At 51.6% G+C, this 26,830-nt stretch overlaps 3 protein-coding genes and 1 pseudogene across 3 annotated transcripts in view; 1 reads left to right on the top strand and 3 right to left on the bottom strand.

Annotated features, from left to right (window-relative positions):
- Positions 1 to 14,723: 14,723 nt before the first annotated feature.
- Positions 14,724 to 16,062, bottom strand: BLOC1S4 (biogenesis of lysosomal organelles complex 1 subunit 4). Its single transcript, XM_006743292.3, has one exon. The coding sequence runs from the start codon at positions 16,017 to 16,019 to the stop codon at positions 15,363 to 15,365; it is 657 nt and encodes a 218-aa protein (XP_006743355.2). The 5' UTR covers positions 16,020 to 16,062; the 3' UTR covers positions 14,724 to 15,362.
- Positions 16,063 to 17,276: 1,214 nt separating this feature from the next.
- Positions 17,277 to 18,327, bottom strand: LOC102728457 (small ribosomal subunit protein eS4, X isoform-like; annotated as a pseudogene).
- A 1,176-nt stretch (positions 18,328 to 19,503) lies between these two features.
- On the top strand, positions 19,504 to 20,052 carry MRFAP1L1 (Morf4 family associated protein 1 like 1). The gene has a single exon (XM_081812661.1). It carries the CDS (start codon positions 19,663 to 19,665, stop codon positions 20,020 to 20,022), a length of 360 nt encoding a protein of 119 aa, XP_081668787.1. The 5' UTR covers positions 19,504 to 19,662; the 3' UTR covers positions 20,023 to 20,052.
- Positions 20,053 to 26,006: 5,954 nt separating this feature from the next.
- The window catches only part of S100P (S100 calcium binding protein P), a 1,904-nt gene continuing 1,080 nt past the window's right edge, over positions 26,007 to 26,830 (bottom strand). The window contains exon 2 of the mRNA XM_006743287.3: positions 26,007 to 26,283. Within this exon, the coding sequence (XP_006743350.1) occupies positions 26,134 to 26,283 (150 nt within the window). The 3' untranslated portion in view covers positions 26,007 to 26,133. The remainder of the gene's footprint in view (positions 26,284 to 26,830) is intronic.

Genomic DNA, 26,830 nt, shown 5'->3' with positions numbered 1-26,830 from the left:
GGGGTCCCATCCAGATGGTGAGAGGGGGCCACTGGGGACGTTCAGATCAAGTTTTACTCAATTCAGTTTGGCTTTAAAAATCCATTCTCAAAAAATAAAAAATAAAATAAAAATCCATTCCCAGAGCTCAGCAAAGGAAACAATTATTATTTTTGTACCCCGATTTCATCTATTTTTTTCTGAAAATTTTTTACATTCCAAGCATGATACATGTTTATTATAGACAGGATGAAAAAATGTAGCTGGATGTGAGGAAGAGGACAAACATTACCTTTAATCCCATCACCTAAAACAATGTTAAACATTTTGAGGCACCTCTCTCTCTCATCAATGGGATTATACTTCTTAAAAACAGATTACACTGTATCTCTTGCACCCACCGGAGGCGACACCTAAGAGTGGTGAATAAGACAGCCAAGGGCCAGTTGTCCCCTTGGAGCTCGAGTCCGGAGGGGAGACCGAAAAAACAGATAGATGAATTTTCAGGCCGTTTCCAATTTCCCTGTTACAAACGGGACTACAGTGAACTCTGGTTCTGTGGATAGCCTGAACGCATACATGTCGATTGCCTAGGATGACTTTTTTTTTTTAAGATTTTATTTATTTATTTGAGACAGAGAGAGAGAGAGAGAGAGAGAGCACAAGCAGGGGGAGCAGACTCCTCACTGAGCAGGGAGCTTGATGCTGGGCTCCATCCCAGGACCCTGAGATCTCGACCTGAGCCGAAGGCAGACGCTTAACGGCTGAGCCACCCAGGCATCCCTGGATCACTTTCTAAAAGTGGAATTTATGACACAGGGTTTCTACCAATATAAGCAAACTGTAATGATCGTCTTCATGCATATTTGTATTAGCATGTCAATTCCTTCTGCCTGCGTTAGACCTATAGATTCTCTGGACTCACGGGCATTTTGCAGCTTTCCCGTCTAGGTGAATCTCTCGTCCCTCTCCCTAGCTAGTTTATATACCCCGAGGAACAGAGTGTTCATTCCCTCCTCCCGCAGCTCATTCCATCTCTGGGTGGCCCTGCCCAATATTGAAATGATATTGGTCTTCCTGGGCTTCCACCACTGGCCCTGGTTCTCAAAACTGTGCAGAACAAATCATGTAGGCCCTACTGAGCTTGGGGCCAGCTCCACATCCTCTTGGAGGGCTGACCTTGCAGACTGTGCACACAGCTCCCACCCCAGCTGCATGGCAGTTCCTTCCCTGGGACTCCACCCAGGGATTACCTCACCTCCCCCGGAGAGCCTTCCCAGACTACCCCTCCCTGAGGAGCAGGTGGTCCAGCTCTTCTGCCCTCCTGCTCCCATCCCCCCCTCCCTGGAAGCTTGCGTTTCTTTCACTGGGCAGCTTCAGCTCCATCTCTGCCCCCACTGGGCACTGGATAAAAACCTGTCATATAAATGAATGGAGGACAGGATTCTAGCACCTGTGTCTCGGGCAAACTCTGTGACTGTGGGCGCACTGCCCCGAGCTGTACCGTGGACACTAAATCAGCTACGCACGTGCCCAGCCCCTGAGAAGGGGCTGTTCCAGCTGAGACCCCAAGGAGGAGGGTCCTCATGCGAAGGGGGCAGGCAGCAGAATTCCAGGCCCAGGGAATGGTAGGTACAAAGATCTTGAGATGGGACAAAGCCAGGGCGACGCCAAAATTGATCAGAAGGCATGTGAAGAGCCCTAGTTTCCTCGTTCAGTCACTACTCACCGAGTCAGGGTGTATGCCGGCCCCAGCACACGCCCTCCAAGGGCTGGGAGGTGAGTGGGGAAGATCGGGTGATTGCAGACATACACCTCAGCCAAGGATTCCTGCTTGTGGACCCTGACCTCGGGAATTCTGTGATTGACCCATTGACCCACGGTTTCCCGGACTCGCAGGCTGATTTCTTAATACAGTGATTGGTGTGTTCATTCATTCATCTAACAAGTCTTGATTATGGCCTTCTGTGACCCAGGCATGGTGCTGGGCTCTGGGGAACGGGCATGACCGAGACACACAGCAACTTGACCCCCGAAGGATACGCTCTAGAGGGATCGACAAGTGCTACCTACGTGGGGAAAATCACACAGAGCCACGGGACAGAGCGGAGCGGTGGGTGGCAGCAGACTCCGGCTCAAGGAGGAACCAGTCAAGCTCAGGCCTGAAGGAGAGGCAGGGGGCAACCCCGTGAGGATCAGAGGAACAGCCTGCGCAAAGGCCCAGCACCGGAGTGGGCTTGGCATGTTCGGGGATGCGAGGGAAGCCCGGTCTCCGGGTAGATGAGCAGCGGCCCCGCCTGCCCGCTGGACATGTGTTTTGTCCACCACAAATCACCCCTTAATGTGAAGGCGCTGCCAACGAAGACGTGCCCCGTCTCCGGCCACACACAGTGCGGGCGTCTTCTGAAAACCGGCAGAGGCAGCCTCCCCCGGCTGGTCCAGCCTCTCCCTCCTCTGGCGGGAGAACAGAGCCACGTTGTGAGCTCTGCCCAGGATGCCGTGGGCAAACAGAAGGGCAGGCAGGCTGGGCGCTCAGAAGCGCTCATTGAACCCCCGCGCCCGGCCAAGAGTTCAGCCAGGAAGAAACAGGTCTTTATGAGGGGAAGGCCCAGCACGGCCTGAAACGGAGGACAAGCCAGGCCATCCATCTGCAGCCTTTGTGTGGCTGGGTCGGGAGGGTGGCGGGGCTGGACACAGAGCCACAAGCGCGCACAGAACCAGGGAGTCTCCCTTCATGGTCTGCGGGCAGCTTGTCTTACTGGGAGGGATTCACACACGGAGACACACATCTGCCTTTCTTGTACTTCCCTCCCCCGGGACAGAAAAAAATGTTTTTAATTCCCACATGAAGCGTGCTGGTCCAGGAATAATGCCACGTGAGTCTCTGTAGCCCTCGACACCTGAGTTCAAGAGCTCCTCTGCGATTCCATGAAGTGGGTGTCCCTGGTCCCCAGGCCCATTCTGCAGACAAAGAAACTGAGAGCCGGAGAGTCTCAGGAACTTGGCCAGGTTCATCGCTGTAACTAATGGAACAGGGATGGAACCAGGTCTGCCCCAGCCCCAGGCCTGTGCGTTTCACCATCATGGTGTGTGTCATTCCAGGGTGTATCCAGAAACTTGACCTGGTCAGGACACGCAGGGTGAGCTCACTTTGGGTACCGGCCAAGCTTACTTACAGCAAATGTTGGCGAAATCAGCCCAGGGGTGCAGGGGGACTCTTCAGGTGGGGACATTTCTTTCATGGGGTCAGGGCCTCGGGGAGCTGGGTCAGTCTCTTGATGGGCAGGAAAAATAGCAGAGACCCAGAGAAAGGGAAGGAGCATAGGGGGAATGGAGGGAGGGAGCCTCAGGGGCCTGCTGAACCTCTCAGTCCCCCCCCACACCCACGGCAGACCCACCTGCCTGGGGAAGGGGGATCCTGCTCACTGCTCACCTGCCTCCAACCAGAACCCTCCCACCCATGCTCCCCAGCATGGGCCCCAGAGGGTCTCAATCAAATCTGCCCCACCTTTCTCCTCCTTTAGCTTTCCTGGGGACAGATTCCAAGGCCGCAGGACCTGCCCCGTCTCTGCCCTCACCTCCTGCCTCACCTGACTTTGGACTTGGCAGGCGAACAGAGCTCCGCAAGCACACTGGGTTCATGGCTCTGGGCCTGTGTCCCTGCGGTTACTCTGCTGGAATCCTTCCCCCCACTGTTCGTCTGGCAGGTTCTCTCCCCTCCTCCAAGGCTCCAAGGCCTCCAGCCCCTAGTGATTCCCCTGCCCAGCGCTTGTCACAGCAGGATTGATGACTCCTCTGTCCCTCTCCCAGTCGCTTCCTTCTCAAGGGTAGGGTGGCGGGTCCCATTATTCTGGGCTATGGAGCAGACTACCCGGAGACTTCCTGAAACAAGGATTTGTTAACACAGATTCTGTGGGTGGAGAATTAGGGCTCCTCTCTGCCCCACATTGTCTGGGGCCTCAGCAGGAATCTTCTGGAGGTTCATTCATGATGGACAGTTGATACTGGCTGTTCCTTGGGGGGGCCTCCCCACGTGGTCCTTCCATGTCCACTCATTTGGGCTTCCTCACAGCATGGCAGCCGGCTTCCCCCAGAGTGAGCATCCCCAGAGATGCAGGTGCAGGGGAGGTGCAGGGGAGGTGCAGGGGAGACCCGAGGGGAGGGACTGCTTGGTGGGAGGAGTGCACGTAGGACTGTGGTTTATTTCAGAAGATTCAGCCGCCGCCCAGGACAGCGACACGGAGCCCGGTGTAGGACCAGCCCCCAGCAGCCGCTCAGGCTTACCTTGCTCCGGGGAAGTGACCCGAGGCAGGATGTCCAGAACACAAGGACTGAGAACATGCATTGACTTCTGGGAATCAGGGCGGTGGTGGGGGGGGGGGGCGGTGACAGGTCCTGCCTCTCCTGGGACATGTGGGCAGACTCTTGAACCTTGGCAGGTCCAGCACAGAGTGGGATCAATGCACATGTGTGTCGACATACCCTGTCATCTGGGTGACCCCCTATCGGTGACGCCTTTAAAGATCTCTGGGGTCACTGGTGGCAGCTTGCTACAGACTGGGCCTGCCGCTTGCTGAGCACCCCAGGGTGTCTGGATGGAACTTCACTCTGAGTGAAGTTATTCAGGGAAGCCATCCAAGGACTCCCAGGGCCCCCAAGATGAAGGCCAGTCTTTGAAGTGGCTTCGGGGGTCCCTCCAGCTCGCTGTCTTCCCCTAGCCTCAACGAGTCAAGGCCCCAGAAGTTCCCGCTACCCGAAGTCCACCATCCACAGAGCAAGATGCCCACTCTCTGCAGGCCTGTGCGGGTCGGACCCTCGGCCCAGCTGCACATTCTCGCTCCCATCTCCCGCTTAGCCTCTTTTTTCTTTGAATATGTAAAATTTCGTACGCTAAACTGTATTTTCACTAATTTGACAATGATGACTCCCTGTATTATGTGCTCTCTGTCCCTGTTTCTGTGTTTGCACATGCTGTTTCCTCTGCTTGGAGGGCCCTTCCCCTCCCATTTCCCTCTGGAAAACTTTGACTCACCCTGCAATGTTTAGTTCAGCTATCACCTCCTCCAGGGAGCCATCCTTGACTACCCACCCCTACCCTGGACCTCACATAGAATGCCCAGGTTTCTTCTTGTGACCACCTAAGATGACTCTTTAGCACTCTCTCCCCGCCTGTCCCTTGAGGTCAGGGCCTGGGTCTTATTCACTGCCCAGGGCCCAGTACATGTGACACCCCAAACAGTGTTTATGGAATGAATGAGTGAAGGATGCATTTGAAATGAGGCCATCTGGGGAGCCAGCCACTCTGGTCCAGCCTCCCTCTCTACCACTTCCAGGCTGTGTGATCTTGGGTAGTTTTCTTGACTTCTCTGGGCCCCTCGTCTCAAAGGCTGGGCGGGTCTGAAAGCTATGTGTGTCTGTCCATCAAACAGTGAGTATTTCTTTGTGGCTGTTCTCACGAGATTCGGAGACTGGGAGAAACATAAGAACGTAGGGCATACATTGGGTGCCCTGGGACGAAGAGCCAGGGTGGAGGGGGAGCCATGCGCAAGGGGGGGTGCATGGCCTTGAGCTGGTCTCCTCCCTGCACCTGGCCTTGGTTTTCTCATCTGTCACAAGGTGGGGGTGAGTAGGAATTTGAAGCCCGGTAGGCTGGCCCTTGAACCGGGTGCTAGTGGTTTCACTCCCCTGCCTCCTTCGTTGCTCTCTGCCTTCTCAGGAGGTCCAGCCACCCCTCGGCCCCACTGTCACCTCCTATAGCCCCCACACTCCTGTCTGCCTTAGTATTGAGTGAAGTGCGTCTCACACACACATGCACACACACGCATGCGTGTACACATATCTCCACCTGAAAGAGTGTGGTTTTCTGTCCTCTCTTCATGTGAGGGTCGTGTTCTCTGGTCACGGCCCCAGATTTATCTGGCCAAAGTCAGGATAAGTGACCAGGAAGTGGAGTCCCCACAAATAGAATCCTTAACACCTGACACCAGGGCCTTCCTCCGCTGTCGTCACTCTGAAACCTCATGGAGAGGCACCAGGGGCCAAGCGTGCTGCTGCCTCAGGGCCTTTGCACTTGCTGTTCCCTTATGCATTAGCTCCTTTTCCCCTCATCACAGTCCGGCTTCCTTCCTCTCCTGGTTCCGGTCTCAGAATGGATGACACCTCTCTACAAAGGTCTTCTCCATCCTGGGCCATCCCAGGAGTGGGAGTGGGGAGTGTCCTGCATGGAGAGTGCGATGGCACAGTGGGCAGTGAGTGTGTGCTGGAGTGGCTTTCCAGGGCATGCAGTGCACCTCTGCTCCCAGCCAGGCTAGAAGCGAATGACATCTTCTCTGTGCTTCTGCTTCCCATCTGAAAGGTGGGTACTCACCCAGCAGGGCTGAGCAGGGGGCTCGGTACAAGGCCAAGTCCGTGCTGGCTATGGAATGTGGAAACACACTGCCAGGGGGTCACCACTCAGGGTCCTTCTGCCTGGAGCGCAGCACTCAGCCTGGGGGAGCCAGGAAGCCAGGGGTTGAGGAAAGGGGTGGAGGGGAAGATAGACAATGCCAAGAACAAAAGGAACAGCCCCTGACACCAAGACCACCTAGGTGGATCTCAAGGGCATCAGGCTGTGTGAACAAAGCCAGTCTCGGATTACATGCTGGATGATTCCATTTATATACCATTCTTGAAATTTTAAAAATATATAGAGCCAGGCACCTGGGTGGCTCAGTTGGTTAAGCATCTGCCTTAGGCTCAGGTCATTATCTCAGGGTCCTGGGATGGAGCCCCGCCCACTTCGGGCTCCCTGCTCAGCGGGAAGTCTGCATCTCCTCCCTCTGCCCCTTCCCTGGTTTGTGCTCTCTCTCATTCACTCTCTCTCTCAAATAAATAAATAAAATCTTAAAATATATATATATATAGCCATGGACAGAGAGCAGGTTAGTGGTGGCCAGGGGTTGGAGTGGGGAGGGGGTGACCAGCAGGTGGGTAGCACAAGGGAGTTTTCTGGGGTGGCAGAACAGTTTTGTACCTGGGGTGGTGGTTACAGAGAACTAGGTACAAAGAGAAAAAGTGAGTGCATGGAAAGGCAGGAGGAATCCGAATAAGGGGTTAGCTGGAGCGTCAATTTGCTGGGTCGATCGTTGCTCGGTGGTTAGGCAAGACATGTCACCATGGGGAGCTGGCTGAAGGGCACACATGAGCTCCCTGGATTATTTTTGCAACTTCTATGCAAGCTAAAACTACTTCAAAATAAAAAAGTTTTAAAACAAAAAACTCTGAGACTACTTCACCTAACAACAGCAGAGTGCACATTCTTCTCAAGTTCCCACCGAACATTTGAAGAGAGAGACCACATCAAAAACAGACCCTCAGATACACCTTACGTTGAAAAGAATGGAAACCATGCAATATGTACTCTCAGAATACAGTGGAAGTAAGCTAGAAATCATAATGGAGACAGTTGAAAAAACCCCAAATTCTTAGCAATCAAACAACAGTCTTCTCAATAACACACGTGTCAAAGAAGAAATGGCAAGAGAAATTTTAAAATATTTTGAACTCAATGAAACTGAAAACACAACTTATATAAGTTGTAGCAAAAGCAGTGCTTAGAGGGAGACCGTAGCACTCAACACATAGATTAGAAAAGCAGAAAGACGGGGTGCCTTGGTGACTCAGTCGGTTACGCATCTGACTCTTGATTTCAGCTCAGGTTATGATCTCAGGGTCGTGAAATCGAGTCCTGCACTGGGTGTGGAGTTTGCTTGGGATTCTCTTTTCCCTCTCCCTTTGCCCCACACCCACTCATGCACGAGGGCACACGTGCGCGCCCTCTCTCTCAAATAAATAAATCTTAAGAAAGAAAGCAAGCAAGCAAAGCAGAAAATCCTGTGTTCTTGGGGCGTCTTGTTGGCATGATCTCACCCCCTCGCCACCCTGCACCTTCGAGGATGACCACTTAAACTAATAAACACAAGGGTTGGTGAAGATGTGGGGAGACTGGGACCGTGTGCACCGTTCATGGGAGTGTAAGATGGTGCGGCCACGCTGGAAAACTGTGGAGGCGCCTCCAAAAATTGAAATTAGAACCATCCTATGATCCAGCAATCCCACTGCTGGGTATTTATCCAAATCAACTGAAAGCAGGGTTGCAGAGGATAGTTAGACCCCCACGTTCAGAGCCGTGCTCTTCACAGAAGCCAAAAGGTGGAAGCAACCCAAGCGCCCATCAGCAGGTGGACGGATGAACACGGTGTGGTCCACGCACACGATGGGGTATTGTCCGCCGTTAGACAGGAAGCACATTCCGACACCTGCCACCACACGGATGAACCTGGAGGACACTGTGCTCAGCGAAAGAAGCCCGGCACAAAGAGACAAACACTGTAGGATTGCCATCATATGAGGTGGCAAGAGTGGTCAGATTCAGAGACAAGGCAGGCGGTGGGCACCGGGGGCTGGGGAGGAGGGGTGGGGGGTTCGCGTTCAGTGCGGACAGAGTGTGAGTTTCGCGAGGAAAGAGTTCTGGGCATGAATGGCAGCGGCAGGTGTACAACAGCGTGAATGAGCTTAACAGCACGAGAAACCGCTAAGATGGGAAATCTGTATGTAGTTTACCACAAATTCTTTTAAAAATAATAAAAACATTGATTGGACTAAAAAAAAAATCAATTAAGGGGCGCCTAGGTGTCTCAGCTGGTTAAGCGTCTGCTTTCGGCTCAGGTCATGATCACAGGGTCCTGGGATCAAGCCCCACATTGGGCTCCCTGCTCAGTGGGGTGTCTGCTTCTCCCTCTCCCTCTGCCGCTCCCCCTGCTTGTGTTCCCTCTCTCTCTCCCTGACAAATAGAAAAAAAATTTAAAAATCTAAAAAATAAAACAAATCAATTAAGAAAGAAGATAGGAACACTTATGTTTCTAACTTAAACAATTTGCAAAGCAAAACAACTCGCTGCTGGCACTTGGAGCTCAACTTGTCCCAGTGACTCCTAATTCTCACCTCCCAGCCCCTCACCTCCCACCCCGCCGGCCCTTCTCTCTGTTAGCGGTGTACCAGGAATTCACATGCTGTCAAGACAGTCCGCCAGCAAGCAGTTCCACAGTTGAGAGGGCGACAGGGATTTTTTGTGGGTTGGCGAGGGGTCTGCCTTTTTTCTCCCCCTGAGAAAACACTGCAATAGGGTTCCTGGTTTTGCCCGGACAAGGAGCTGAGTGACCCGGAACGGAGCCTGGAAGGTGCAGCCCTCACCAGGACCCCCTCCCCGGGCCTCCTTGCCCACAGCCTGCTCATCCTCGTGTGTCTTCCGTTCATCCATCAGATTGGGAGCACCTGCTCTGGGCCAGGCAACCCGGATTCCGGGTGCACAAAATGGACAAAGGCCAAGCTCCTTGCCATCGTGGGGGAGACAGACAGACGGACAAATCGACAAATGAGCATGCTCATAATGGGTGCCGAGAAGATGGAGAAGGACAGCAAACAGGGGTGAGGGACAGGACTGGCCATTGTATACTCCCCCCACCCCCCCCGCCGCCCCAGGACTAGCTGCTCCCATCCCACCTTCCTCCCCTCCCACACCCTGAGCAAAAAGAGCAGCCTTGGGGTAGAACCGTAGTCCCCACCACACCGTGGGCCCCTCAGGCCCGTGGACAGGGCCCCGAGGGCCGGTTCCTGAAGGCGGGGCCAGACCAGCACTTGGCAGGGCAGCCTTTCCTGCTGCAGCAGTGCCCCCTGCTGGGCGGGAGCTGTTCCTGCAGCCTCGCGGGGGCCAGGCGCGCCACCACACTCCCGCGGGAAGGGGCCTGGGGTCTCTTTATTCCCGTTCTCTGCTCCAGGGTCCCACCCGACCCCCGACGGGCACGCCTCCATTTGGTGATGAACACAAAGAATCATCTACAAGAAATGCATTCCGTTCTCTATTGCTGGGGTTAATGATGTAGGTCGCTTTGGAAAATGATTTTTAACCTTTTGGCATGACAAGGAGTCTTTTCAGAAAAGTAGTTCTGAAAGTTCTCTAGCAACACCCCCGGGGCACAATTAAGAAGGGGCCCCCTTAGAGCCCACAGGAATGCTTGCACCAGACTTAACAAATTCAATCCCCGAACCTGGGGTTGCACTGAGTTGGCATCTGGCCCGCTCACCCTCTGGCCCGCCCGGCTCTTTGAAGAAGAATCAGGCCTTATTTTTCTTGGTGTCCTCAGCCCTCCCAGGATGCTTGATTTCCCAGCAAGCCTTGATTGAATTACTGTATTCGTCTTTCTGTCTCCCATTGCACATACAGCGCCTAGTTTTTTCCTGGCCGTTCACTCGCCCGGCCTGACGGTCATCGGCTCAACAGCCGAGCCTGCCTGGCACGGTGTTACCTGACGATTACAGCCGCGGTGCATAGGGACCGACAGAGCCCGTGCCTGCCTGGAGGTGGGCGAGGCAGACAGCAGAGTGACACGGCGCTGTGAAGGGACCGCATCGGGTATCTTTCAGGATCAAGGTGAAGCTGGAGGGGTGTGAGCAAGGGGAGGCCCAAGTCAAAGTCACTGAAGGGTGGGAGCCAGATGCCGCAGGGTGTGACAGGCCATAGAACAGAATTCAGGTCTTATTCTAATGTCACGAGAAGCCAAGGATGGTTTTAGGCAAAGCCCAATATATCCTATGGCTTTTAAAGATACCTCTGGGGGCGCCTGGGTGGCTCAGTCGTTAGGCGTCTGCCTTCGGCTCAGGTCATGGTCCCAGGGTCCTGGGATCGAGCCCCGCATCGGGCTCCCTGCACCGTGGGAAGCCTGCTTCTCCCTCTCCCGCTCCCCCTGCTTGTGTTCCCTCTCTGTCTCTCTCCGTCAAATAAATAAATAAAATCTTAAAAAAAAAAAAAGATACCTCTGGTTGCTGTGTACTGTGTGGAAAGTGGCTTGGAGAAGGGACAGGGGAAGCAGGAAACCTCTTAAGAGACGGCTGAGTGGCCCAGGTGAGATGGGGTGACTGCGGGACGGACAGAGAGGTGCATTTGGGATGTTCTGGGTGGTGCCTGCAGGCTGTACTGATGAATTGGATGTTAGCTCGCCCCCCTTTTTTTTTTTTGAAGGTTTTATTTATTTAAGAGAGCCAGCGAGCACGAGCAGGGGGAGGGGCAGAGGGAGAAGCCAACTCACCGCTGCGCAGGGAGCCTGATGACACAGGGCTCGATCCCAGGACCCTGAAATCATGACCTGAGCCAAAGGCAAACGCTTAACCGACTGAGCCGTCCAGGCGCACTATTAACTCGCACTATTAACAGCAGTTCATTTTAAGCCAAAGTCCTTATTTTTTTTTTTTTTAAAGATTTTATTTATTTATTTGACAGAGAGAGAGGGAACACAAGCAGGGGGAGTGGGAGAGGGAGAAGCAGGCTTCCCGCCGAGCAGGGAGCCCGATGTGGGGCTCGATCCCAGGACCCTGGGATCATGACCTGAGCGAAAGGAAGGCAGATGCTTAACGACTGAGCCACCCAGACGCCCCAAGCCAAAGTCCTTAGAAGATTCTGCCGTGAGAGAGTCCATGAAGCTGATTCTGGTAAAGAAGGTGGGTCTGGAAGCAGGTAAGACGCGAGCTGGGCTCCAGTGACTGTCTTTCATGCAAAGATAGCTGGTGACTTGGGCTCCCTGTCTGCTGTCCTGAGCCCAGCTTTCTCCTGATTCACCTTCACCAGCAGGGGAAAAAAAAAACAAAATCCCTTAGAACTAATGCTTTCCTGTGCTGCCCCTTCTGAGGCAGCGAAGCTAGTTTAAAATCTTAAAACGCAGACCATTATTGGTCTGCTCCCCTTAGGTCTTTTGTTTCAAGAAATACCTGTGTTTTGATCTGTACCTCTGAAACAAATAATACAATATATGTTTAAAAAAAAAAAAAAGATAGCAGGAAGGGAAAAATGAAGGGGGAAATCGGAGGGGGAGACGAACCATGAGAGACTACGGACTCTGAGAAACAAACAGGGTTCTAGAAGGGAGGGGGGTGGGAGGATGGGTAAGCCTGGTGATGGGTATTAAGGAGGGCACGTTCTGCATGGAGCACTGGGGTTATACGCAAACAATGAATCATGGATCACTACATCAAAAACTAATGATGTAATGTATGGTGATTAACATAACAATAAAAATTAAAAAAAAAAAAAAAGAAATACCTGTGTTTTACGTGCACGCAGCCTGCACTTTTGTCTCCATGTGATCTGTGGCTGCTTCTGCACCAGGGCCAAGGGAGTAGCTGTGAGTCCTTGTGGCCTTGTGGTTCTTCCCCTCTGGCCCTTTAGGGACGTGGCTAGCCTGTCATAGGTCATACACTTTGCAGGTTCACACCGGGCTGTCTTGACTCCACAACCTGCACTTTTTTTTTTTTAAGTTTTATTTGAGTGAGCGAGCCCAGGCAGGAAGCCCAATGCGGGACTCAATCCCAGGACCTCAGGACCATGACCTGAGCCCAAGGCAGACGCTTAACGACTGAGCCACCCAGGCGCCCATGACCTGCACTTTTATATCTACAATGGATCCACCTCCTCACACATGGTCTAAGACTCATATTCCTAAAAGTTCTGGCCGGGAGGAAAAGCCACAAGGTGCCGACTAGCTCATTAGTACCCAATTTTACACATGCTCATGAACCGGCTCCTGGGCGCCCGAGGCTGCCCTTGGACTAGGGACTCCTGGACACTAAGCAGGCATTGTGCTCTATAAGCCGGTGTGGGAGTGAAGAACAAACCGACTCCGGTGTGATTGGTGGGGTGCCCCCTCTCAAGCTTTATTAAACCCCATCCCTGTTTATTCTTCTAGAAAGTGGGGGAGCTCCAGACCCCAGAAGCAGGGGTAGGTCTACAGGGGTCACCCAGGATGACAACTAGTGCCCCTCCCATTCTATTGACTGATGAGAGGGGGTCCTGAAATCTCCAGCTGGTCAGGAGTGGGAGAGGAGCCAGAAGGTCTGAGGGGGGTGGTGCCAGAGCAGAGGTGGGCCTGGCTCCCCCAGCCCCCGTTCTCGAGACAAAGGAGCTTCATCTGGTATCTGTCTTGCATTGTGCAGACCAGCTTCGAGTCCCCATTCCAAACAAGGCCCTGCACTAATTTCTATTTAGAACCCTCAAGGACAACACAAGTGACTAGGAGAATTTCAGAACCCAAGGTTGCTTAGAGATAAGCTGCACATGTAATCATGTAAGTGGTCATCGAAACCAGGGCTTGTTTAATTTTTGTTTTTTTAAGATTTTATTTATTTGCCAGAGAGAGAGAGCAAGAGCAGGGGGAGTGACAGGCAGAGGGAGAAGCAGGCTCTATGCTCAGCAGGGAGCCCAAGTTGGGGCTCATGACCCGAGCCGTCAACCGACTGAGCCACCCAGGTGCCCCAAGGGCTTGTTTTTTTAAAATACTGCCAGGAAATGGAACACCTGGGTAGCTCAATTGGTTGGGCATCTGCCTTGGTCTTAGGTCATCTCAGGGTCCTGGGATCAGGCTCCTTGTTCAGCGGGGAGTCAGCGTCTCCCTCCCCACTGCTTGTGTGCGTGCTATCTCAAATAAAATCTTTTAAAAAAATTAAGTTATCCTCATTTTTTCATAATTTGCCCTAATTACTATCTACTTTTTTTTTTTTTTTAAAGATTTTATTTATTTATTTGAGAGAGAGAGAATGAGAGACAGAGAGCATGAGAGGGAGGAGGGTCAGAGGGAGAAGCAGACTCCCCGCTGAGCAGGGAGCCTGATGCGGGACTCGATCCCGGGACTCCGGGATCATGACCTGAGCCGAAGGCAGTCGCTTAACCGACTGAGCCACCCAGGCGCCCCACTATCTACTTTTTAATATAAAGCATTTAGCAACATGGATGTTAGGTATGAAAGCTATTTTCATATTTGGTGACTATATTATTGGGATATGCTAATTACTTATGGTACTACCCAGCGATTGCCCAATATTAAATGTAGCTTACTTGTGCTTTCAGCTTCTAAATTCAGGAGTTCCTTAATGTGTAATCAATGAACTTCCTGAATAAAAACTATAAATGTGCGACAATGAACGTCCATGAAAGCGAAGGTGCAATTACATTATCAGATTTTTTCGTTGTTGTCAGAGAGAGAGAGTGAGCTCGCGCGCTGCAGGTAGAGGGAGAGGCAAGCTCCTCGGTGAGCAAGAAGCCTGAGCCGGGACTTGATCCCAGGACCCTGAGATCATGACCTGAGCGGAAGGCAGATGCTTAACCGACTGAGCCACCCAGGCATCCCTACAAGATCAGATTTATCATGATATACAGGTAAGGGAGAATATGCCTACTCCGTCAGCCTCTAAGTTCTACAATAAATGACACAAAAGCAACCTAAGCTGGGTGCTTGAGGTCTACTGTCTAGGAGGACCAATTAATAAAACAGATTCGTCAGCCTCTAAGTTCTACGATAAATGACACAAAAGCAACCTAAGCTGGGTGCTTGAGGTCTACTGTCTAGGAGGACCAATTAATAAAACAGATTAAGATCCAAATCAAGATCAAAGCCTGTTGTATCTGCAAAACATCTTTAGGATTCCATGCTGTGGGTGAAGGAACAAAATCCTAATACCAGTAATTCACAGATGTGATTTAACTATTCACTTTGAGAGGAAAGAAACATAAAATTCTGTGAAATAGTAGCTAAGCTTTTTCACATTCTAAAGGAGGTACTCACTCCCAAGCCACTTTTCCTTATCTCTATAATTATGAGCAATATATCTATTTTCAAACAAACGAAAAAAGAAATATGTAAAATCCTTTCCAGAAGAAAAGCTTTTCCAATAAAATTTGAAATTTTTATTAATATTTAAATTATAAACCAGATGTTAGCAACCACATATAGACATGTTTGCTGTGGACAAATTAAGATTCGGAGGGCCTACTTTCAAATACAACTTCAGAACTAGTTGCAATAAATCAATACATCTTCTCAGAAATTGTATGATTTCCTTCGGTTTACAACCCATGATGTGCAAAGTTTAATATAACCTGAAATAACTTACCCTATCTACCCTAAAAGCTACAGAAAATGGAATCGCTATTAGGATCGAATAATAACAAGACGTGAACATTTCAGCAGTTCTTCTTAAGAGTATAAAATATAGAAACCTGGAAAAGGTAATACTATTGGTTGAGCTGTAAAACCTATAAAAACCAGTTTTGCCACAGCGCACAGATAAACTCATTCATTTGGCTTCCCCGACGCCCCCCACCATGCAGCCCTCAGTTTAGCATGGGAAGACACAGAAAACCATACATCCTTACGTGAAGTCATGCAAACAGTGAAACAAAAGTGTGCAAAAGATAAATACGCCATACTCCCAACACCGTGGATGTCTACAGCGGACTTCCAGCTGACTCAGCACCCGGGGTAATCTCAGACGGCGTCCCCTCGCGGAGCCGGCCGGCGGACTCAGACCTGGGATCTCTCGCTGCAACAGGGAAAGTGGTCTTCGGTCCGGAACAGGACGGGCGGCTCATAGCCGCTCTGCGGCGGCCTGCCGGAGGGCGCCTTGTTGAAGAAGGAGGGCACGCTGATCGTGTGCAGCAGTTTCCTGAAGGCGCTGGGGAAAGCGCCCAGCTCGGCCTCCGCCCTGGCCACCTGCTCCTCCATCCTGGCCACGCTGGCGCCGATCATCCCCACGAAGGCCTCGAGCCGGTCGATCTTGCTGTAGACCTGCCGCATCTCGGTGGCCTTCGCGTAAATGCGAGGCACACCCTCGCTGACGACGTGGGAGGAGTCGCCGCGCAGCATGTCCAGCATGCCCACGAACTCGTCCACTCTGGTGAGCAGGTCCTCCAGGCTGGCGTCCAGGGCCTCGACCTCGGGCCGCGCCCCGGCTCCCGGCAGCAGGCAGGCGGCGTAGCCCGCGGCGGCGCGGCGCAGCAGCGGCAGATCGCGGCCCGGCGCGCCCAGCTCTGAGCCCTCGTCCTCCCACGGCCCCGACGCGCTGCTGTGGCTCTGGGACACGTTGCCGCTGTCCCCGCTCCAGGCAGCTCCCTGGAGCTCGGCCTCCTCCTCCTCCGACCCCTCGCGCGCCAGCCCACGACCCGCCGGGCGATCCTCCATGACCCGCTACGGCCGGACTGCCCGCCCCGCTTCCGGCTTCCCAGTCCTGCTTCCGGCCCCTCCGCACGCACGCGGGCGCGTGCACGCCCCAGCCTCCGGCCTCCGCGCGCTCACGTACACGCACGCGCGCCAATCTCTGTTTTCTGCCACTGGACGCTCGTGCGCGCGCACGTGCTCACACTCAGCACTCTTTTTAAAATATGAAGGTGTAACAGAACTACGGTAAGATGCGTGCGTCCTCAGTGTATCTTTTGCGTGTTCACACAATCATGTAATCTCCATCCAGATCAAGATATAGAACATGTCGGGGCGCCTGGGTGGCTCAGTCGTTAAGCTCTGCCTTCGGCTCCGGTCATGATCCCGGGGTCCTGGGATCGAGCCCCCGCATCGGGCTCCCTGCTCCGCGGGAAGCCTGCTTCTCCCTCTCCCACTCCCCCTGCTTGTGTTCCCTCTCTCGCTGTGTCTCTCTCTGTCAAATAAATAAAGTCTTTAAAAAAAAAAAAGATATAGAACATGTCAAGGATCCATGAAGAGCTTCCCACCGTCCCTAGTTTCTTCTTGCTACTTATATTGAAATGAAAGAGAAGAGAAATAAACAAAAAGAAGGTCCCCGAAACCTTGCTATTCTTGATGACTTGGAACGTTCTCAGCTTCTTTCCACACTTTCCCCAACACTCGGTATTGTCAATATTTTCATTTTTAGCCACTCTTGTGGATGTATATTGAGTGCTATCTGTGTGGTTTTTTTTTTTTTTTTTTAAGATTTTATTTATTTATTTGACAGAGAGAGACACAGTGAGAGAGGAACACAAGCAGGGGGAATGAAAGAGGGAGAAGCAGGCTTCCCGCCGAGCAGGGAGCCCGATGCGGGGCTCGATCCCAGCACGCTGGCATCATGACCTGAGCCGAAGGCAGGCGCTTAACGACTGAGCCACCCAGGCACCCCTATCTGTGTGGTTTTAATTGGCGTTCCCCTGTTGAATCTTGAACTTTAGCACCTTTTTATATACTTTTTGGCCACGTGGATATTCCCTGGCTGGCTCAAGTCTTGCCCATTTTTAAATTGAGTTATTTGTCTTTTCCTTATTGATCTATAGAAGTTCTCAATACAGTTTGAATATGAGTTCTTTGTCATATATCTTCCTTTAATAAATTCCAATTCATCAAACCAGGAAGGTTTGGAGAGTGAAAGGGGACACTCAGGACACGAGATATAAAATATTTTAAAAAATTTTTTTTGTGCTGTATGATCTTTAATTAACTATAAAGACTTTCAATCACATCACCTAGGGACCATTTTACCCACTGCTCTGTTTGCCCGCCAGTCTCTTGTCCCTCTCTTCAGCAATGGTGAGGTGGATACCCTTTCCACGGGGAGGAGAAATCCATGGTTTGTTGCCTTTGCCAGTAACAAAAATGTTGGAGAGTTGGGTGGCAAAGCTGTTGCCATTGGCATCTTTCACGTGAACGACATCAAAAGAACCAGGGTGTCTCTCTCTCTGTTGGTGATCACACCAGTTCTTCCCAGGTTAGCACCTCTGGTCACCATACACAGATTGCCAGTGTCAAACTTGATGAAATCAGTGATCTCCCCAGTCTCCAAATCAATCTGAATAGTGTTATTCACCTTAATGAGGGGATCAGGATAGCAGATGGTGTGAGCATCTTGAGTCACCAGATGGGGATTCCTTTTGTCCCCACAAAGATCTTTCTCACTTTGCACAACTTATACTTGGCCTTCTCAGGTGTAATCCAATGAACAGCAAAGCGACCCTTGGTGTCATAGATCAGACAGAAATTCTCCTCAGTCTTGTCAATGGTGATGACATCCATAAAACCAGCAGGGTAGGTTATATCAGTTTGGACCTTGCCACCAATCTTTCTTTTTTTTTTTTTTTTTTAAGATTTTCTTTCTTTCTTTCTTTGACACAGAGAGAGACAGAGAGAGAGGGAACACAAGTAGGGGGAGTGGGAGAGGGAGAAGCAGGCTTCCCGCGGAGCAGGGAGCCTGATGCACGGCTCTATCCCAGGACCCTGGGATCATGACCTGAGCCGAAGGCAGACGCTTAACGACTGAGCCACCCAGGCTCCCCTCTTACCATCAATCTTAATAAAATGCTACATACAGATCTTATTTACTTCATCTCCTGTTAGGACATACTTAAGTCTGTTCCTTAGGAAAATGATTGAGAGGCAGACATTCTCTCAGCTTATGGGGACCAGTAGATGGGTGAGGAGCGAACACACCAGTAAGTTTATCCAGCATCCAATACTACATGCTTCAGAGGCTCCTGGGACCACGAGCCATGGCTGCGCTAGGCATGAAAAGAGCAAGATATAAAATCTTGGGCAAACCATATCATATAATTATTATGGACTATAAAGATCATGAGATGATCATTAGGGATCATATGTCCAATGCCCAGCCTAGAGCAACAGGTGGAAATTGACACTCAGAGATATGTGTTCAGGTTAACCAACTTGTCCAAGGTCACAGAGCAAGAAATTGGAGGGACTAGGAGGACCCAATGCAGGATGTTTCTGACTCTAAAAGCTTTGACATCAAATAACCTCTGTTCACTGTCATAATAATTATAACACTATCACCACTTATATCTGCTGGTGCTTTGGTATTTGCAAAACACTTTCCTGCACATCATCTCACTTATGCATCGTCCCATTGACGGATATTCAGCCTGGGATCACTGGTTTTTACTTACGAGACTGGAATACTAGAGCTCTAATCTGTGGCACTGTTGCAAGCAGTATCCCTCCAAAGTGGGACACTGGTGGGGACACGGGCTAGTGGCACTGGCTGAACAAGACTGGAGAGACTCCATCCACCCAGTGTTCAAACATTTTTTGTTAAATGAATATTAAGGCAGCATTTTACTGGGCCCCTGCTGTTTTGCAGGTCCTGTAGGTGCTAAGGACCGAGACCAGAACCCGTCCTCAAGGAGCCTCTAGTAGGCAGAAGCACTTATATTTTAGGAAAGGAGGCCTTCTCTCTAAAACATTTCCTAAGGCCCTACTTGTGTCCAGGTTGCCAGGAAAGGCTAAGGACAGAGCCAAATCAGAAGTGGCCCTTTATCTTGGGTTGCTTATAGTCTGGTGAAGATGATGCAGGCAGGTTGGGTCTGAGGACCCTGAGGGGGGCCCTGTAGGACCAACTCTGCACAGGACAGAAATCAAACGCAAGCCAGAGAAAGTAAAAAGAGTTTATTGAATAGTGTGAGTGACAGAGTTTAGCAGACTGAGTGTCTGGGAGACTCAGAAAGGAAAGGAGAATGAGTCTCTTCCTTGCTTGGGGCTAGCGGTTTGTATTGGAAAGGGATGTAGGGTATGTGTCCCGTCTGCGCGCGCGCACCCGCCACCAGGCCGGTCCCAGGCATGGCCGTAAGGGGGCCGGGCCACGTCGTGAAAGTGCCGCAAACACGCCCACCGCTGGTGATGGCTGCGAGTATCTCTTGTTGGCCCGGCCGCGGTGTGGGTTCAAGGCGTTGCTTTCCGTAGCGGTTCTGAAGCGGACGGCGTAAAAGGAGGAACATTGAGGGATAATTCGGGAGCACTGCTGATGCGCGGACGCCCGCAGTAACGGTTTAGCCGTCCCCAGGGGTGCGGGCATGAAGGAGGGGCAGGACAGATGCAGCCCTGGGACATCGTCGAGCTGGCGGAGCCCGGGGAGGATTTCGAGCAGTTCCTGCTTCCAGTCATCAACGAGATGCGGGAGGACATCGCGGCCCTCACCCGGGAGCACGGGAGAGCCTACATGCGGAACAGGAGCAAGCTCTGGGAGATGGACAATATGCTCATCCAAATCAAGACGCAGGTGGAGGCCTCGGAGGAGAGCGCCCTGAACCACCTGCAGAACCCCAGCGATGGGGTGGAGGGCAGAGCGGCCAAGAGGTGCGAGAAGGCCGAGGAGAAGGCCAAGGAGATCGCGAAGATGGCAGAGATGTTGGTGGAGCTGGTGCGGCGGATAGAGAGAAGCGAGTCGTCCTGAAGGAGCGCGGGCGGTAAGGCGGGAGGCCGGCGGGGCCGGGGCCGGGGGCGGGGCCGGGGGCTTGCCATCGCCGATTTCAGTAGCTTCCTGGGTGGTCGTCCTGTTGTAGGAGTGAAGGTGAAGCTTCAGAAATGGGGCAATGGGAGCAAAGCTGAGGTTGAGAGGAAAGTGAGTGCGTGCTAGCTTGGCTAGGTGATAGTAGATACTGATTTTTGTGGTTCCTCCCGCCCCCGCCGGTAATTAGAGAAAAATTAGAATAACTCGGGTTTGTCTTTGTGAAACTGAAAATTCACCTCCAAAGGGACAGTTGCTGGAAGTAGAGCCGCCGAGGCACTAAGGAGGGTGGTGACGGGGGGACCAAAGGAAACTTAGCCATAGAGCAAAATAGGGGAGGGTGAGAACACAGGGAAAGAAACAGAGAAGTGTGAAGCTGTAGGCCTTAACTAGAAATATCCAGGTTCTTCTAGAAGGCAGATGTGTCAGAGGACTCTGTCTGAAAAAGTGGCATTCTTTTTTTTTAAATTAATTTATTTTTTAAAAAAGATTTTTATTTATTTATTTGACAGAGAGAAACACAGCGAGAGAGAGAACACAAGCAGGGGGAGTGGGAGAGGGAGAAGCAGGCTTCCCGCCGAGCAGGGAGCCCGATGCGGGGTTCGATCCCAGCATCCTGGGATCATGAGCGGAAGGCAGAGGCTTAAAGGCTGAACCACCCAGGTAACCCAAGAAGTGGCATTCTTGTGGATGGTTAATTCTTTTTTTTTTTTTTTTTAAATACCAGGATGCAGAAATCTGAGACTCAGTGTCTTGATGGTAAATTTCTTCCAGTTGTGCCTTAGGTTCACAGCTGATGGACTCTGGTCACCTGGGCTGACACCTCGAGAAAGCTGAAATAGCTTGTTGTTTATTCCGTTTTTGTAGGTTTTTTATCCGCATGTAACAGTCTCCCTTAGGGTCAGTGGTTGTATAAACGAGCCAAACGAGAATTTGTCCCTCGGATGCACACCACAGCAAGCCAGTAAAAGACTGACATGGAGGTTTTGCAGTGAAGAAAGGTAGGCGGTTCTTGGTGTGGCACCACTCAGGAGAATGGGGAGCTAATGCTCCAAGTCCCAAACTGCCCAATGGCTTTCAGGTGAGAGTTTTTAAGGGCAAAATTTGGGGCGGGGGTCTCCTCAGAAGCTGGACGCCCTTGATGGAGCTGGAGTTGTGTTCATAGATGTTACTTAGTTATTCTGGTCCCATGGAGGTCTGTCTTTTCGAACTTAAGAGATTTGGAATCTGAAAAATGTCTTTTTTTTTTTTTTTTTAAGATTTTATTTATTTGTCAGAGAGAGAGAGAGAGCGCGTAGGCACGAGAGCACACAAACACAAGCAGGGGGACCCGCAGGCAGAGGGAGAAGCAGGCTCCCCGCTGTACAAGGAGCCTGATGCGGGGCTGATGCGGGGCTCGATCCCAGAACTCTGGGATCATGACCTGAGCCGAAGGCAGATGCTTAACCGACTGAGCCACCCGGGCGTCCCCAAAATGCCTTTATTTCTTATGTTGGAGATTTCATTAGGTACATCTGGTGATCCTGTTGTTAGGATAGTGTTGATCAGCTGCTTGTACGTGCCGAAAGGAGCTACTTCTCTGTGCGTAAACGAGTGGGATTGCATCCTTCATGTTCCTTTGAATGATCCGCAAGCATTCCCGGCTCTTGGGTCTGGGTCTGCGTGTTTCCTGGCCAGTCCAGCTGTGCCTGGGGATGATAAGACCTCTAGTGTTTGTCCTTTCATCTGAATTAACAAGATGGGTGCTGGCTTCAGCTGGTGACCTTGATATGGGTTTAGATTGTCCAGTGTATTTGGTTCCTGAGAAATAACTATTGTATAAGAAATACTCTCATAAGGGAAATGGGGCTTAATGAAGAGTTGTTTCAGCGCTCATGTTTATTGTTGTTACTTTGCTGTGTTTGGAATGTTGGCGTGTGGCCCTGTGTTTTGCTGTTACCCGTGTGACCTGATTGTTCTCTGGACTTTCAGAACGTGTGTAGACTTGGGGCCAGAATCTTCTGTCTGTGGAGATGCATGGAAGGCACTGCTTGGGTGAAGCTGGTGACTGGTGTAGGGGTGAGACTGCTTTGGGGAGCACTGGGAAGAACTAGAAGGCACTTGGAGATGGAAGATGGTTAGGTGTATATTCTGGAACTTTGATTCCTGTGAGACGCAGGAGGAGACCTGTGTCTTGTGGCATAATGTCTGGTGTATGTGGTGTCACCTGTCCAGTGAGTTTATTGAGACAACCTTGCTGGCCCCAAATGACAAAGAAGTTTGGATAGGGGATGATGGAGTATGCTTCGGTGTAGGAATGCCCTCACACATTACAGGGGTTTCAAAGGATCGCATCAAAGAGACAATCTACGAGGAGCCTGGGGACGCTGGAGAAAGGAAAAGGCATCATCAGGGCCCATAAAGTCCTTTCTAGTCTATCAGGGTAGACCTGACTGGGATTTGAGGTCAAAGTCAGACATGTGATGAATAAGTGTTCATTTACCTTGAAAAACAAAGATCTATAGAAAACCTTTTTTCAAATAAAGATGTTGTTCAGATGACCAGAGCCCCTATGTGTGTGTGTGTGTGTTTTTAAGATTTTATTTATTTGACAGAGAGACACAGCAAGAGAGGGAACACAAGCAGGGGGAGTGGGAGAGGGAGAAGCAGGCTTCCTGCCAAGCAGGGAGCCTGATGTGGGGCTCTATCCCAGGACCCTGGGATCATGACCTGAGCCGAAGGCTTAACTGAACCACCCAGGTGCCCCATCCCTGTGTGTGTTAATAAATTTCTTTTGAAATGGACACTCTTCTTTCAGCACTGCCATCAGCAAGCGGGACTGAGTTGCTTGAAGTTTGGGGTTCTCTGTGAGCCTAGAACCGGGAGCAGAATTGCTTATGTCAGGTGCTGTGGGGATAGGATGACAGAACACTCAGCTCTTAACAGAGATGAACTTCAGGCCATAGGCATGCTGAAAAGTTGTTTAGTCTCTCAGTCGGTGGGAGCATAACATGCTTTCTGTCCCATCCGAGGAATGTGAAGGAGGGGCCTGGGTTGGGAAGAGCTGGGACCAGTAATCGCACTGCAGTGTGCTTGAGACTCAGCACTCATGGAGGGGACTGGGAAGCTCTTCAGAGCAAATGACTTGCCCTTGAACATGGAGTACAACCTCTGAGAGTAGAAACCAGGGGAGCACCAGAAGCTCAGGGAACCACGTGAGCTGCAGCCCTGGGGATACTATGGGGGGCACTGTGGGAGCCAGGTGAGAGGGGCAAGCAGAGGAGAGAGGCTTCATCAGGGAGTTAATGCATCTGCATCAGCCTATGTAATGGATGCTCAAAGCCATAGGACAGGCAGGGTGCAGTTTCCAGAGTCGCTAAATGTGATCTGATCAGAGCAAACACATGTTCATGATGACAAGCTGAGATACACGTCTTGGATGAATGTGTACTTTTATCATAAAGTACCTGGGCACAAAGAAAGTCCTTTACAGAGGCTGTTTCTGTCTGTGGAATCCTTGTCCATGCTCCTGCCCTTCTGAGGTCTTAGTAGGAACAGAAGTAGTGCTGGGAGCCCTTGAGACCCAGGAGCAGGGGAGCGTCCGTGCTCACATCTGTAGCGTGGGAGGCTTACACTGCTTGCGGTCTGTGTGTTGGTGGGAGCTTGGGTGAAGGCAAGAATATGGGGGCTGATGCAGATGGGAGTTGAGGGCCTGACCTTGAGCGGGGGAGTAGGGGGACCCACTAGGCTTTCCTAGTGTCAAGACTAGGTTTCTCTCTGTGTCAGTCAACCCAACTAAGTTAAACTGTGCTAACAGTTCACCCAAAGTCTTTGTGGCTTACAGCCTACAAGGTTTCTCATTCCTGTTGATGTACGTCGCAGGTTAGTTACTCCATGTTCTCTTAATTGGAGCAGCTGGCTGAAGGAGCACCCCCTCTTTGAGATATTATGGACCTTGATTCAGGAAACTTAGTTATAAGTTGATTCACTGATTTAAAAACAGATGTGTTGGGAGGGAAAAACTTGCCGTGTGTGTGTGTGTGTGTGTAGATATCTACAGTGTATGCATAGGTTTTCCCCTTGATTAACTGACCATAGATTATATTCCTCCATTAGGGTGAATTTCATCTCGTCATTATCCCAGGGCTTGATGCTAAGCCTCCTTCACGGTCAGAGCCTTAAAGTCTTCTGAATCGTTTTGGACCCTTGGTTCTAATGCAGAGCACTGTGGTGACAAGGGGATGGTCTTCACTCATGCTTGTGATGTAGTGTAATGGAGAGGCATGCGGGGCTTTGTGTGGATTTCCTATTTTAACTCATAAATTTTTCTCCTACTTGGATTATATATCCGTGGAATTGAACCAACTTCCAAGTCAGCTAGAAAATTTGAATTGCCTTCTGTCAGCAGCTCTGAAATCATTTTTCATAGATGAGCCCGTGATGCCCAAACTTCCCTTGCTGTGAAATCTGAAATTCTGTGCTCTCTTCTGGAAGGCTTGGGAAATTCTTCAGTGGCCACTTGGGTCAGCTGGCTTGTGAGGCCTGAGTCTTCACTTCTGTTTTGTTGCAATACAATACAAAACAATACTTTTGTTTCTTCTGAAAGCAGGTGAGTATCTGATATCCACAGAGCTCACTAGGCCACTTTCTGAGTGTCTGCTTCCACGGTGCCTTATGCTCTCTCTTTAAAACAGCACTGCCATCCCTGCGACTCTCTCTGCCCTTTTATTTTTCTTGCACTACCTGACATGTGATTATTAATCTGTGTATAGTCTGGCCTCTCCACGGGGAATGTCAGCCCCTTGAGGGCAGGAATTTTGTTTACCGCTAAATTCCCAGCACAAAGATAAATGCTTGGCTGCCACATGGTTGGTGCTTAATACTCATTGAATGAATTAGTATCAATTCAGTATGTAAATTAAATTTGATTATGAGGCGCCTGGGTGGCTTGGTTGGTTAAGCATCTGACACTTGGTCTCAGCTCAGGTCATGATCTCAGGGTCATGAGATTGAGCCCTGTGTCAGGCTCTGCTTGAGATTCTCTCCCTTTCCCTCTCTCTCAAAAATAAGTAAGTCTTAAAAAAAATCTAATTGTGTCTGCTTACCAGTGCAGACAACTCAAACTGAAGTTTCTAAGCCAGAAACTTTGATGGCCTTCTTGATTCCTCCCTCCTTCTCAGCAACCCCTTCCTTCTTCCTTCCTGTCACTGTGCTTCAGAAGGTAGAACGACCAGAATGTACCTTGGATTCATCTATCCCCTCCCACTGCCCTAGCCCACTAGTGCAATGCTGTCCTAACTGGCCTCCCTTCGTGGCTTCATGCCAGCCCTGGTCCTTCACAGCAGTGGATTGGGCTATGTCAGGTCCCTGCTGAGAACCATTTCGAAAAGAAAATTTCGTTTTGTTGGGACGCCTGGGTGGCTCAGTCAGGTTAAGTCTGCCTTTCAGCCGAGGTCATGGTCCCAGGGTCCTGAGATCAGGTCCCACATCCGGCTCCTTGCTCAGTGGGGAGCCTGCTTCTCCCTCTGCCTGCCACTCCCCCTGCTTGTGCTCTCTCTCTGACAAATAAAGTCTGTAAAAAAGAGTGAGCACAGTGTGGGGGAGGGGCAGAGAGAGAGGGACAAGCACACTCCCCAGTGAGAGTAGAGCTCTGGGTGAGAGTAGAGCTCTGACGGCTGGGCGGAGGGACGCGCGGCCTGCGGGCCTCCGTGGGTCCAGGGCAGGGTGGCGCTCCCTCGGTGCCGAGCCACCCCAGAAGCTGGGACCTGGCCTCCGCCGGCCCCGGGGCACAAAGGGCAGTCAGCAGGTGGCCTGTCCTACCCACTGACTGTGTCCTTTCCCTCTCCGGCTCCCCACCGGGCAGGAGCAGGAAGTGAGGAATCAGGGGACTCATTGTGTTAGAGGTGGGGGCGCTGAGGGGTCAGGAAATAATCCATGTCCGCCAGACTGGGAGCATTTCACAAGCATTTTACTGATCACAGGGGCGGCCACAGGCTGGGTAGGAGGCAGTGGCGCACAGGATTCTGGAAGCCAGGGGCTGCCCCCCCCCGCCCCCCTCCACTCTGGGTTTGCAGGGCATCAGGGGAGCCCCGCCTGCTCAAAGAACTTGTGGCAGGCGGCCGTGAGCATGGCCACAAACACGATGAACTCGTTGAAGTCCACCTCGGCGTCGCCGTTGGCGTCCAGGTCCTTCAGCAGTTTGTCCACGGCGTCCCTGTCCCTTTTAGTCTGGAGACAGAGGCCCGGGGTCAGCACTGCTGCAGGTGGGCGGGGGGGGGGGGGCAGGGGAGGTCACCGGGCCCCGGGAAGTTGTGAGCCCCCGGACCCACAGTTGGGTTTAGGGCGAATCAGAATTGAGTGGTGCAGCTCAGGAGGCAGCGTGTCCCACTGGCAAGTTTGGAAGGGGGTGTCTTTGGACTGTTTAAGATGCTTTAGAAGGGGGACCACCCTCAGGACTCGCCGCCAGCTTGGCGGGGTCCCCTCAGGAGATCGCATCTGGCCCATGCACTGCACATCCCTCCCCTCCCCTCCCCTCCCCTCCCCTCCCCTCGGCTGCGAGCTCTGATCCCTGAGGTGAGGAAAGGGGAAATCCGGGGCTGCGGCCTGGCTGTGGCCTGGGCAGGGGTGCCGAGGCCCCAGGCCATCTGCGGGAGCCGCCCCCATGCCTTGGCGGTGGCCAGGGCTTCACCTAGCACCACCCCGTGCGGGGGTGTCCCTGCGGCCCAGTACCCCGCAGCCGCCCACCCTGGGGCTTGAGGTTTGTAGCCAACAGCCC

The sequence above is a fragment of the Leptonychotes weddellii genome, chromosome 2 (assembly GCF_054177405.1).
Source record: "Leptonychotes weddellii isolate Sample4059 chromosome 2, ASM5417740v2, whole genome shotgun sequence".
In the NCBI taxonomy this organism is placed as follows: domain Eukaryota; kingdom Metazoa; phylum Chordata; class Mammalia; order Carnivora; family Phocidae; genus Leptonychotes; species Leptonychotes weddellii.
This window is presented reverse-complemented; position numbering and strand designations above follow the sequence as displayed.

Excerpts from the sequence above, each read along its gene's own strand:
- BLOC1S4 (XM_006743292.3), bottom strand. The coding sequence starts at position 16,019 with ATGGAGGATCGCCCGGCGGGTCGTGGGCTGGCGCGCGAGGGGTCGGAG.
- MRFAP1L1 (XM_081812661.1), top strand. The coding sequence starts at position 19,663 with ATGCAGCCCTGGGACATCGTCGAGCTGGCGGAGCCCGGGGAGGATTTC.